Here is a 12,418-nt window from a genome sequence, read left to right on the forward strand (position 1 = left end):
AAAAAATAAATTGGAACATAATATTTTTTTACCTAAAAATGAAATATTGATAAAAGATGGAGATTTTCTATAAACTGCTATATACAAACAGGTCTTAAATATAAAACAATCTAAGGTCTATTATCTAGGTAGCAAAATACTTCTGGTGCTTATTGAGGTGATGACGCCAGAAATGTAGAGATTTGTTCTTTACTGCAGCCATGAACAGGGGATGGAGGTCGCTTTATGGCAGCCAAAGCAACAAGACTTAAAGGGGTTATCCAGGAAAAAACTTATATATATATATATATATATTAACTGGCTTCTGAAAGTTAAACAGATTTGTAAATTACTTCTATTAAAAAATCTTCATCCTTTCAGTACTTATGAGCTTCTGAAGTTGAGTTGTTCTTTTCTGTCTAAGTGCTCTCTGATGACACGTGTCTCAGGAATCACCCAGTTTAGAAGCAAATCCCCATAGCAAACCTCTTATAAACTGGGTGGTTCCCGAGACAATCACTGTTGCCAGACAGAAAACAACAACTCAACTTCAGCAGCTGATAATTATTGAATGGATTAAGAGTTTTTAATAGAAGTAATTTACAAATCTGTTTAACTTTCTGGAGCCAGTTGATATATAAAAAAAAGTTTTTTTCCTGGATAACCGCTTTATATAGAATTATTATAGGTTTCTGTTGCAGTCGTCTATCCAGATAATGATGAGCGATGATGACTTTGCCTTCAAAGTTGACCTATGTTTTGGCAAAACAAAACCAATACGATACACGAAAGTGAAAGAGAAGATGTTGAGTGTCGTCCACCTGACCCGTGCCGGCATTGTACGACATCTGTTCAGCGCCTGGAGGTTTCGGATACAGTTGACCCTTGTAGTAGAATTGTCCTATTCACACTCACTGTACAGGAGCTAAGGCTCGCTGGGGCTCTGGGCGGCGTTTTCCATCACGTTCTCGTTCCTGACCCTGTCCTGCTCCTTCTTTCGGAGCCGCTCTTTTTGTTTCTCCATCTTTTCATTGGCTTTTCGCACTTTTTCGATTGTCACTTTCATGTCCTTGATTTTTTTTCTAATGATCATTCTGTCTTGGGAATTTACCCCTAGAGCCTAACGCAAAAGAAGAGACAAATAGAAAGGTTACTTAAAGGGGTATTCCAGGCAAAAACTTTTTTTTATATATCAACTGGCTCCAGAAAGTTAAACAGATTTGTAAATTACTTCTATTAAAAAATCTTAATCCTTCCAATAGTTATTAGCTTCTGAAGTTTTCTGTCTAACTGCTCAATGATGATGTCACGTCCCGGGAGCTGTGCATGATGGGAGAATATCCCTTGCATGATGGGAGAATATCCCCATAGGAGCTGGACAGCTCCCGGGAAGTGAGTCATCAGAAAGCAGTTAGACAGAAAACAGCAACTCAACTTCAGAAGCTAATAACTATTGGAAGGATTAAGATTTTATAATAGAAGTAATTTACAAATCTGTTTAACTTTCCGGAGCCAGTTGATATATAAAAACAAGTTTTTGCCTGGAATACCCCTTTAAAAGACAAGCAAGGGTGTAGGAAATGCCTTCCGGAAGCCATAAGTGGCCTGTAATGTAATGCAGTTCTTTTCGGCTCTTATCCATCAGAAAACAAATATGCAACAGACGCAATGTGTTAAAGGGGTACTCCGGTGGAAAACATTTTTTTTTTAACATTAACTGGTGCCAGAAAGTTAAACAGATTTGTAAATTACTTCTATTTTAACATCATAATCCTTCCAGTGCTTATCAGCTGCTGTATAATGCAAAAGAAGTTCTTTTCTTTTTCAATTTCCTTTCAGTCCAACCACAGTGCTCTTTGCTGACACCTCTGTTCATGTCAGGAACTGAACTGTGCAGGAGCAATTCCCCAAAGCAAACCTCTCCTGCTCTGGACAGTTCCTGACAAGAACAGAGGTGTCAGGTGAGAGCACTGTGGTCAGACAGAAAAGAAATTAAAAAAGAAAAGAACTTCCTCTGGAGCATACAGCAGCTGATAAGTACTGGAAGGATTATGATTATTTTTTTTTTTTTTATAGAAGTAATTTACAAATCTGTTTAACTTTCTGGCACAAGTTGATTTAAAAGAAAATGTTTTACACCAGAGTACCCCTTTAAAGGGGTACTCCACTGGCCAGCATTCTGAAGTAAACGTTCCGAACGCTGTTTTTGCGCTGGGGGGTTGGCCACACCCATTGTGACATCATGGCCACGCCCCTCAATGCAAGTCTATGGGAGGGGGCGTGACTGCCGTCACGCCCCCTCCCATTGACTTGCATTGAGGGGGCGTGACCATGATGTCACAAGGGGCGTGGCCGACCCCCACAGCGCGAAAACAGCGTTTGGAACATTTACTTCTGAACGCTGGCCAGTGGAGTACCCCTTTAAGGAGGACTCTTGTGTGGCAACTTATTGAATCATTCTAGGCCTAGTGCAAGCCTGATGGCGGTGATCTTAAGATGACTGTGTTATGCACTAGGCATAGCACAGTGCATCAGTAAGTATATATATATATATATATATATATATATATATATATATATATATATATATATCTATGGGGTATTCACTCCAGATATGCCACAAATATCCAAAAGTTGTGGGGCCCACATTACAGGCTGATTCAAAGATGATGGAGCAAAAGAAAAGGCCTGAATTAAAGGGGTATTCCGGTTTTTAATGAACTGGTGCCAGAAAGTTAAACAGATTTGTAAATGACTTCTATAAATTTTGTGCAAAGTTCTAAATCTCCACACAGTTCTATTTGTACCCCTGAGCTGCACCTCACAGGAAAAGTGGACACAGGGATTTTGTTCTATTGCATTGAGGCCAGGATTCCATTGAGGTTTTTTATCCACCAGCAAAAACGCCAGAAAACTGTCACATTTTGTCAGTTTTTCTTGCGTATTTGCTGGTGTGTGGAAATTTTTTTCACTGCCTTCAGGTACCGCTCCATGGGTCGGATGCAGAGTGCCCGGTCCACAGAGTGGAAGAAGGTGAGGAGTGATGTATAGCATATACAGGGTGTAGAGCATCACTACTTTTCTCTGCCAGCTGTATTGTATACAGGGGTGCATAGTGTACCCATGTATACTATACAGGAGCCCAGCAAGGAAAGAGTTAACCCACGCTGCTGGAGAGCAGTTCTGGGTTAAGTCTTTGTGCGCTATCCTGTATATACAGGATACAGTAGGCAGACGTCAACAATTGGAAGGTCCCTATTTAGGAATACCACAGGGGAGAGCGCCAAAAATGCCCTAACTTTTTTTTTTTCCTTTTCATCTCATTTCAGATACTTGAATGCGGAGGACTACGTCAGATTCGGTAGATTGCGACGATGACCAGCGTTTCTTTTAAATGACAATAAAAGTCTTAACGAGGGCTGTGGGGGAGTGTTTTCTTAAAAAAAAAATTCTCAATGTGTTGTGTTTTTTATTATTGAATTTTCAGGCTTGGTAGTGGAAGCCGTCTTGTAGACAGAATCCATTACTAAGCTGGGGCTTAGCATTAGCCCCAAAATCAGTTAGTGCTAACCCCCAATTTTTACCCCGGTACCCACCGCTAGAGGGGTGCCGGGAACAGGCTGGTGTTATTTAGGCTGGGGAGGGCCAGTAACAATTTTTTTTACAATGGTAAAAAAAAAAAAAAACACATAGGGTTCCCCCTATTTTCAGTATCAGCCAGATACCAACCAAGCAGCAACAGCCTGACATTACCAGGATGGGCGAGGACCATTGTTACTGGCCCACCCCAACATAAATCCTCAGAGCTCCCGGGGGCGGGGATTATGAAATGTGTCCCTCTGATTGGTGAATAGCTATTCACCAATCAGAGCTCCTGTCTCCCGGCGGCGGGGATTATGAATTGTGAGAGCTGTATACAGGAGCTGGTAGGGAGCGCAGTGGAGCCACATGTGCCGCCGGCTTGTACAGTTTAATAAATGTGGATTGCAGCGGGTCTCTAGAGAATGCCCCGGTGCGATCATCCCCTGGACTATAACTCCCATCATGGGCAGAGTCTGTCCATGATGGGAGTAGCAGTCCTAACTGTTTCAAAATAGTCCCGCATCTGGGGGATGTGCAAGTGCCATCCATCAGCGCTGCGGTACTTCAACTACTCCCACCATCGGACAAACTCTGTCCCATGATGGGAGTAGTTGTAGTTTAGTAGTGGTGAGGACGGCTCCTGCATCCCCTGGCTGTCTCGGTAGAACACTTTCCTATATGTCCTTTTTGATGGTGTACTTTTGTGTTAAAAAAACAAACTTATTTGCGCAAAAAAATGCGTCTAAACAAAAAAAACGCACATGATAAATTAGTATCCACTGCAAAATGCATTCCACAATACATAAAAAAATTGAGTACTTGCTTTTTGCTCTATCAAAAAAGACGCACAAAAAAGACGCAAAATAACTCACTGCGAAAAAATTTGCGCTTTATATAGAAAAGAAAATGCCCCCATCCACAGGATCTGGCTGATCTGAGACAACGCATCAATGACACGGTGGAGTCCATATCAGGAGGTGTCTGGGCAGATCACCGGATCACCAATGGAAATCACTGTAACCATTTGTAGTGTATAAAGAAAACTTGGACAGATATGGCGTCTTTATACGTAAGTAAATTTGTGTTATGTTCTCCTGGTTATGAATACATTGGCTATAATTTTGCACCATTTTTTCTGAATCACTTGGTATATTAGAAGAATGAAGGTCTACTGTTTTTCTGTTCAGCACACAGTCCACAATGCACACTGTTCAGCACACAGTCCACCATGCACACTGTTCAGCACACAGTCCACAATGCACACTGTTCAGCACACAGTCCACAATGCACACTGTTCAGCACACAGTCCACCAAGCACACTGTTCAGCACACAGTCCACCATGCACACTGTTCAGCACACAGTCCACAATGCACACTGTTCAGCACACAGTCCACAATGCACACTGTTCAGCACACAGTCCACCATGCACACTGCTATATACACAATAAGTTGTTACAGTTGTGAGATGTTTGTCTTTTCCCTGATAGACAGGAGACCCAAATGTAGAACTTCCATTACCGCTTTTGTGAATGGTGAAATTTTACAGTGTGGCCTTTGGGCCAGGAAAACGTTGTGCACCCAATTGATAAAGATTTCACTTATAGGTTATATTAAAGGGGTACTCCAGCCCTAAGATATCTTATCCCCTATCCAAAGGATAGGGGAAAAGATGTCTGATTGCGGGGGTCCCGCCACTGGGGACCCCCGCAATCTCTCATGCAGGACCCACCTGTCTCAGCTGATCGCTACGTGTCTGAAGCCTCACGACCACAGGGCCGGAGTATCGTGAAGTCATGCCCCACCCCCTCAACACAAGCCTATGGGAGGGTCGTTACATCCTGACTCCGCCCCATTGTGATGTCACGCCTTGCCCCTCAATGCAAGCTTAAGGGAGGGGAGTGATTTCACAAGGGAGCTGAGTGGTCACGACACGACCCTCCCATAGGCTTGCATTGAGTGGGCGGGGAGTGACGTCACAAGGGAGCGGAGTCGTGATGTCACGATACTCCGGCCCAGTGGTCATGAGGCTTCAGACATGGAGTGATCATTGATTCGTGCAGCTGAGACAGGTGGGTGCTGCATGAAAGATTGCGGAGATCCCCACCGGCGGGACCCCCCCGATCAGACATCGTATCCCCTATCCTTAGGGCCGGAGTACCCCTTTAAAGTAATTTTCCAAAATTAGAAAAAACTTGAATTGATTTCTTCAAAAAATAGCACCACTCCTGTCCTCAGGATGTGGGTGGCATTACAACCTGGCTCCATTCTCTTCAATGGGACTAAGCTGCAATATCACACACAACCTAAGGACAGATGTGGTGCTTTCTTTTAAGGAAACGATCTGGTTTCTTTTTTCTGATCCTACATGACCTCTCCTTACTTTAAGCCTAGTGCTGTCCATCTGGAGAAGCTGCTCGCCGTTGATATCGTGGGATGTGAATTCAGAAACACAGTGCTCTAAGTTAAGAGTCATTAACCAGTTGGTCACTTGCTGTGTGGTCCAGTCTAAGGGAGTACGGCTTTGCCATTGACTGTGTTTGGGAGACTGTCCCTCATCTAGAATCTGCAAGAGATTGATAAAGATGAATTAATTCCTTTCGATGATCTCGGGGGTCAATCAACTGGACTGATAGTAGGGAGAGGGGACATGAATAATGGAGTTTGAGTGGTCAATGTACTGTTACATGGTGCAATGTTAAAGGGGTACTCCGCTGCTCAGCGTTTGGAACAAACTGTTCCGAATGCTAGGAGCTCATGACGTCATAGCCCCGCCCCCTCATGACGTCACGCCCCCTCAATGCAAGTCAATGGGAGGGGGCGTGATGGCTGTCACGCCCCCCCTCCCATAGACTTGCATTGAGGGGGCGGGGAGTGATATCATGAGGGGGCGGGGCTATGACATCACAAGCTCCCGGCTCCAGCGTTCGGAACAGTTTGTTCCAAACGCTGAGCAGGCGAATACCCCTTTAAGAGGAGATACAATGGTGGCGGAAATCAGCAGGTGAAATAAGTTTTGAACACGTCACCATTTTTCTCACTAAATATATTTCCAAAGGTGCAACTGACATTCGATTTTCACCAGATGTTGGTAACAAAGTAATGCATAAATACAAAGAAACCAAAACAAATAAGATCAGAAATTAAGTTATGATTAATAATGTGAAATGACACAGGGAAAAAGTATTGTACACACGAAGAAAGGGAGGTAGAAAAAAGGCATGGAAAACCAAGACAACAGCTGAAATCTTTTAGTAATGAAAAGTAATCCAGTCCCTTGTCAGTGCAAATTAATATCCCAACTGATGGCCTACAAAAAGGTCTTATTGACAAGGTGTCATACAAGAAACATGATAAACGCAAAGAGCAGTCTGAAGATCTGCACAATCTAATTGTTGTAAAACATAACAATAGTGTTGGTTACAGGCGCATTTCTAAGCGTCTGGATGTTGCAGTGAGGACTGTTGGGACCTTAATACAGAAGAGGAAAATAATTTCACCATTAATTTGCCTTGACCAGGTGCTCCTCACAAGACTTCTGAGGAATTAGAGTAATAATAATAAGAGTTCTCCAAAAGCCAAGGACACTTGTGGAGAGTTTCAGAAAGACCTGAAAATAGCAGATACTGTTGTCTCAAAGAAACAGCATTTAGTGAGAAAAATGGTGACGTGTTCAATACTTATTTCACCTGTGTATGATGTACTATTCAATTGGGGGACTCCAGAAATGTTTTTTTACATCAACTGATACCGGAAAGTTGTACATATCTGTAAATTACTTCTATATAAAAATATTAATCCTTCCAGGACTAAGCTGCTGTATGCTCCAGAGGAAGCTGTGTAGTTCTTTCCAGTCCGACCACAGTGCTCTCTGCTGACACCTCTGTCTGTGTCAGAAACTGTCCAGAGCAGGAGAGGTTTGCTATAGGAATTTGCTTCTACTCTGGACAGTTCCTGACACAGCCAGAGATGTCAGCAGAGAGCACTGTGCTCAGACTGGAAAGAACTACCCAACTTCTTGTGGAGCATACGGCAGCTGATAAGTACTGGAAGGATTAAGATGTTTAAATAGAAGTAATTTACAAATCTGTTTCACTTTCTCGCACCAGTTGATTTGAAAACAGTTTTTTTCTTAAGAGTACCCCTTCATGAAGATGGAGTCTAGGCAGAAAAATGAAGCAATCAATAGCAGCCAGCGGGATGACGGTCCAAAAATTAAAGGAGTACTCCAGTGAAAACCTTTTTTCTTTTAAATCAACTTGTACCAGAAAGTTAAACATATTTGTAAATTACTTCTATTAAAAAATCTTAATCCTTCCAGTACTTATTAGCTGCTGAATACTACAGAGGAAATTCTTTTCTTTTTGGAATGCTCTCTGATGACATCACGAGCACGAGCACTGCTGACGTCATTATAATAATAATAATAAGCCTTCATTTATTGTTGTCCTTAGTGGGATTTGAACCCAAGGCCCCAGCACTGCTAACCACTAAGCCACCATGCTGCCCTTAGCATACACCTGCTATGCACGGTTGATAAAATGGACAGAGATGTCAGCAGAGAGCACTGTGCTCGTGACGTCATCAGTGTTCCAAAAAGAAAGGAATTTCCTCTGTAGCATTCAGCAGCTAATAAGTACTGGAAGGATTAAGATTTTTTTATAGAAGTAATTTACAAATATAATATAGAAGAGTTGGAGAGGCTCTTGTCTGACTACCCACCAAATAAACCCGGGCTACCTAATTAGACACTTATACCCAAGGTGTCAGACTGTAGTTTGTCTGTAGAAATATATATATTAGGGTTCAGGGTTTGAGATAACTGGACAGGTTGTGTTTAAAGTAATATTTCAATTTATTGATTGTATATAATGTGACAATTGAATATTAGATAAAATGTAAATAGCAGCAACTGTGTCTCACAGGGCCCTTGTGTAGGCGCAGCACCAACTATTAAGAACTATAGCATATGTATAGTACAGTATATAAAATATAAAAATATACTTGTAAAAAATTATAAAAGATATAAAATAAGAATATAGAGACCACCATAAAAATATATATAGAGAGGGATCTGGGTGGGAGAGTCTTAGTCCATCCTCTATGGTAAATAATCTCCTCTCATAAAAAAGTCCTGCTCATATAGACCGATTCTGGTATTGTGGTAACCAATGGCAACCATAAGGTTAGTAACCCGTAGCAACCGTTCTGATGAGTCCGGCTATTTAAGCACTTCAACGTTTAAGTAGAAGATCTACTTGCTATTTGTAGACAATATTCAACATGAACAGCTAGTGTGCAGTCACTGTTAATATGCATATTTGTATGATACTTTGTATCTCACCGCTCCCGAACACTGATGCGCTGAACTTCACGGGGATGCTGCGATCTCCTCCTGATGCGCTGTGTAATCCCACAGTATGTTAGCACTGAGTAGCTGTCTTGGTAAGCGGCAGCATCACCGGAGACTCGGCCGTCTCCCACAGTGGTGATGTTGGTAGATGGTGGGTTGCGGGTGGTGTTGTCGCAGCGGTTCTGCGGATGCGCACGTACATGTGCCGGTGGCGTCCTCGTGGCAGCGAGGCGCGGATGTCTCCTTCACCGGGTGTCGGGTGATTGACAGTTTATTGTCCGGTATCGGACTGCTATTGACTTAAGCAGGGCAAATATACTGGTGGTCTCAATAGGAATACATTCTTTACTGCTGAAGAAAGGACAGAGACAGTCCTGAAACGCGTCCAGCGTCCCCTCAATACCTATTGAGACCACCAGTATATTTGCCCTGCTTAAGTCAATAGCAGTCCGATACCGGACAATAAACTGTCAATCACCCGACACCCGGTGAAGGAGACATCCGCGCCTCGCTGCCACGAGGACGCCACCGGCACATGTACGTGCGCATCCGCAGAACCGCTGCGACAACACCACCCGCAACCCACCATCTACCAACATCACCACTGTGGGAGACGGCCGAGTCTCCGGTGATGCTGCCGCTTACCAAGACAGCTACTCAGTGCTAACATACTGTGGGATTACACAGCGCAACAGGAGGAGATCGCAGCATCCCCGTGAAGTTCAGCACATCAGTGTTCGGGAGCGGTGAGATACAAAGTATCATACAAATATGCATGCATATTAACAGTGACTGCACACTAGCTGTTCATGTTGAATATTGTCTACAAATAGCAAGTTTATCTTCTACTTAAACGTTGAAGTGCTTAAATAGCCGGACTCATCAGAACGGTTGCTACGGGTTACTAACCTTATGGTTGCCATTGGTTACCACAATACCAGAATCGGTCTATATGAGCAGGACTTTTTTATGAGAGGAGATTATTTACCATAGAGGATGGACTAAGACTCTCCCACCCAGATCCCTCTCTATATATATTTTTATGGTGGTCTCTATATTCTTATTTTATATCTTTTATAATTTTTTACAAGTATATTTTTATATTTTATATACTGTACTATACATATGCTATAGTTCTTAATAGTTGGTGCTGCGCCTACACAAGGGCCCTGTGAGACGCAGTTGCTGCTATTTACATTTTATCTAATATTCAATTGTCACATTATATACAATCAATAAATTGAAATATTACTTTAAACACAACCTGTCCAGTTGTCTCAAACCCTGAGCCCTAATATATATATTTCCACAGATAATTTACAAATATGTTTATTTCTGGCACCAGTTGATTTAAAAGAAAAAAGGTTTTCACCGGAGTTCCCCTTTAATGGAGACTATGAGGGACATTTATCAATGTTTGCTTATGTATTCTTTTTTTTAGTAATTTTTTCTTTACTTTTTTTTTGCTTATCTGTGACTTATTTATCAACTGGTTTCAGCCTGTTGATAATTTTCTTTCACGTAAGCAATTTTTACTTTTTTACTTTGATAGTAGCTTTTTCTGCTCCATGTTTGAGCTGGAGTAAATTTAGTCAATTTTTAACGCTGTTGCGACTTTTTTTTGCGCAGTTGCGACTGTCGCAGTTAATAAATACCTGACTACCCGTAGTCCATTTTAAAATTATTACTACGTAGTTAATTTTTGGAAAACTTGCTTTTCTAGCTTTCCAGTCAAAATGTTGCACGAAAAATCGCGTAGTCGCAGTTGCGACAATTTTGCGACAATTATAGTAAAGAAAACCTGACTAAACCCGTTGATAAATGTCCATATATGAGACTTTATTGAGCTTGGGAGAGATGATAATGGAATGGACGAAGGGTAGTTTCTCAACAGCTGGAGAGGCATAGGTTGAAAACCTTATACAGTATGTGGATGTTTGAGGTGTCCAGGACAGATGGACAATAAAAAACAATACAATTGGAAAATAAACCATTTGGATAGTATAGGTGTCATATACTGACGGAGAGAAGAATGGACGGATAAGCAAAAAAGATGAATGGAACATGCAAGAAGATATGAATGGAAGACAGATGCCAGGACTGTGCCTGAAGAAAGGTGAAAAGATCAACCAGGAAGGACTCACCTCATCATCTATCATATCCAGGCTCTATAAGTGTCATTAAAGAAACCAGGGGGAAAAAAAATACAAGACAAAGAGAAAAGTAAAAAAAATCACTGATATGTAGAAAAGTGATTTCAAGTCAATACATTAAAGGGGTACTCCGGAGGAAAACAGTTGTTTTTTTTTTTTTTTAAATCCACTGGTGCCAGAAAGTTATACAGATTTGTACATTACTTCTATTTAAAAATCTTAATTCTCCCAGTACTTATCAGCAGCTGTGTAGTTCTTTCCAGTCTGAACACAGTACTCTATGCTGCCACCTCTGTCCACGTCAGGAACTGTCCAGAGTAGGAGCAAATCCCCACAGCAAACAGATCCTGCTCTGGACAGTTCTTTACATGGACAGAGGTGTCAGCAGAGAGCACTGTGTTCAGACAGGAAAGAACTACACAACGTCCTCTGGAGCATACAGCAGCTGATAAGTACTGGAAGGATTAAGATTTTTTGAATAGAAGTAATTTACAAATCTGTTTAACTTTCTGACACCAGTCAATAAAAAAAAACCTGTTTTCCACCGGAATACCCCTTTAAATAGAGTCACACGGAACAGTGATTCGCACAACCCATAGTACAGTGGTCTCCATTCTGTAGACCTCCAGATATTGCAAAACTACGACTCCCAGCATACCAGGACAGTCGTTGGCTGTCCTGGCATGCTGGGAGTTGTAGTTTAACCACCAAACAAAAGGCTATAAAACAGTCACAGGAAATAAAGCCAAAAAGAATGCACAAATGGCATCATAATATTAAAACACATAATACTTTATTGAAGATACAAAATTATGTAAATATATAAAACATTGGCATCCCTTACCCACCCACTAAAAAACCCAACACTCACAGGAAAGAAGAAAGCATATATGAGTAATGGATGTTATCAACACCTAATAGTTAAAATGGCCCCAACAATCGTTTCGCTCGACTGAGCTTCGTCAGTTCTCTCTACTGCCGCCTCTGTCGCCCCAAGACGAAGCTCAGTCGAGCGAAACGATCAGGACTTGCTTTATCTGTATTAGTTATTTACTTACTTACTTACTTACTTAGTTTTTTTTATCATCACTTTTTCCAATTTTTGGATGACATTTTGGGGCTTCAGAACCAATTACCAGGTCATCATAGAGTTATGGTCTCAACATACAATGGTTTCACCATACAATAGTCATCCTAGAACCGATTAAAGAGGTACTCTGGCGCTAAGACATCTTATCCCCTATCCAAAGGATAGGGGGTAAGATGCCTGATCGCGGGGGTCCCACCACTGGCGACCCCCGTGATCTTGCATGCAGCACCCCGTTATAATCAGTCCCCGGAGCATGTTTGTTC

At 41.8% G+C, this 12,418-nt stretch overlaps 1 protein-coding gene across 9 annotated transcripts in view; it reads right to left on the reverse strand.

Annotated features, from left to right (window-relative positions):
• Positions 1-332: 332 nt before the first annotated feature.
• Positions 333-12,418, reverse strand: part of PPP1R9A (protein phosphatase 1 regulatory subunit 9A) — a 325,401-nt gene continuing 313,315 nt past the window's right edge. For 7 of the 9 annotated variants that reach the window (XM_056518981.1, XM_056518980.1, XM_056518989.1 and 4 more), the window contains 3 exons: positions 11,057-11,080; positions 5,943-6,125; positions 334-1,099 (listed from right to left, as the gene is read on the reverse strand). In XM_056518981.1, coding sequence (XP_056374956.1) covers positions 905-1,099; positions 5,943-6,125; positions 11,057-11,080 — 402 coding nt within the window. In that variant the 3' untranslated portion in view covers positions 334-904. Of the gene's footprint in view, positions 1,100-5,942; positions 6,126-11,056; positions 11,081-12,418 lie in introns of all 9 variants that reach the window. The other 2 variants (XM_056518985.1, XM_056518987.1) reach the window with 1 other exon arrangement.

Source organism: Hyla sarda, chromosome 5, assembly GCF_029499605.1.
Source record: "Hyla sarda isolate aHylSar1 chromosome 5, aHylSar1.hap1, whole genome shotgun sequence".
In the NCBI taxonomy this organism is placed as follows: Eukaryota; Metazoa; Chordata; class Amphibia; order Anura; family Hylidae; genus Hyla; species Hyla sarda.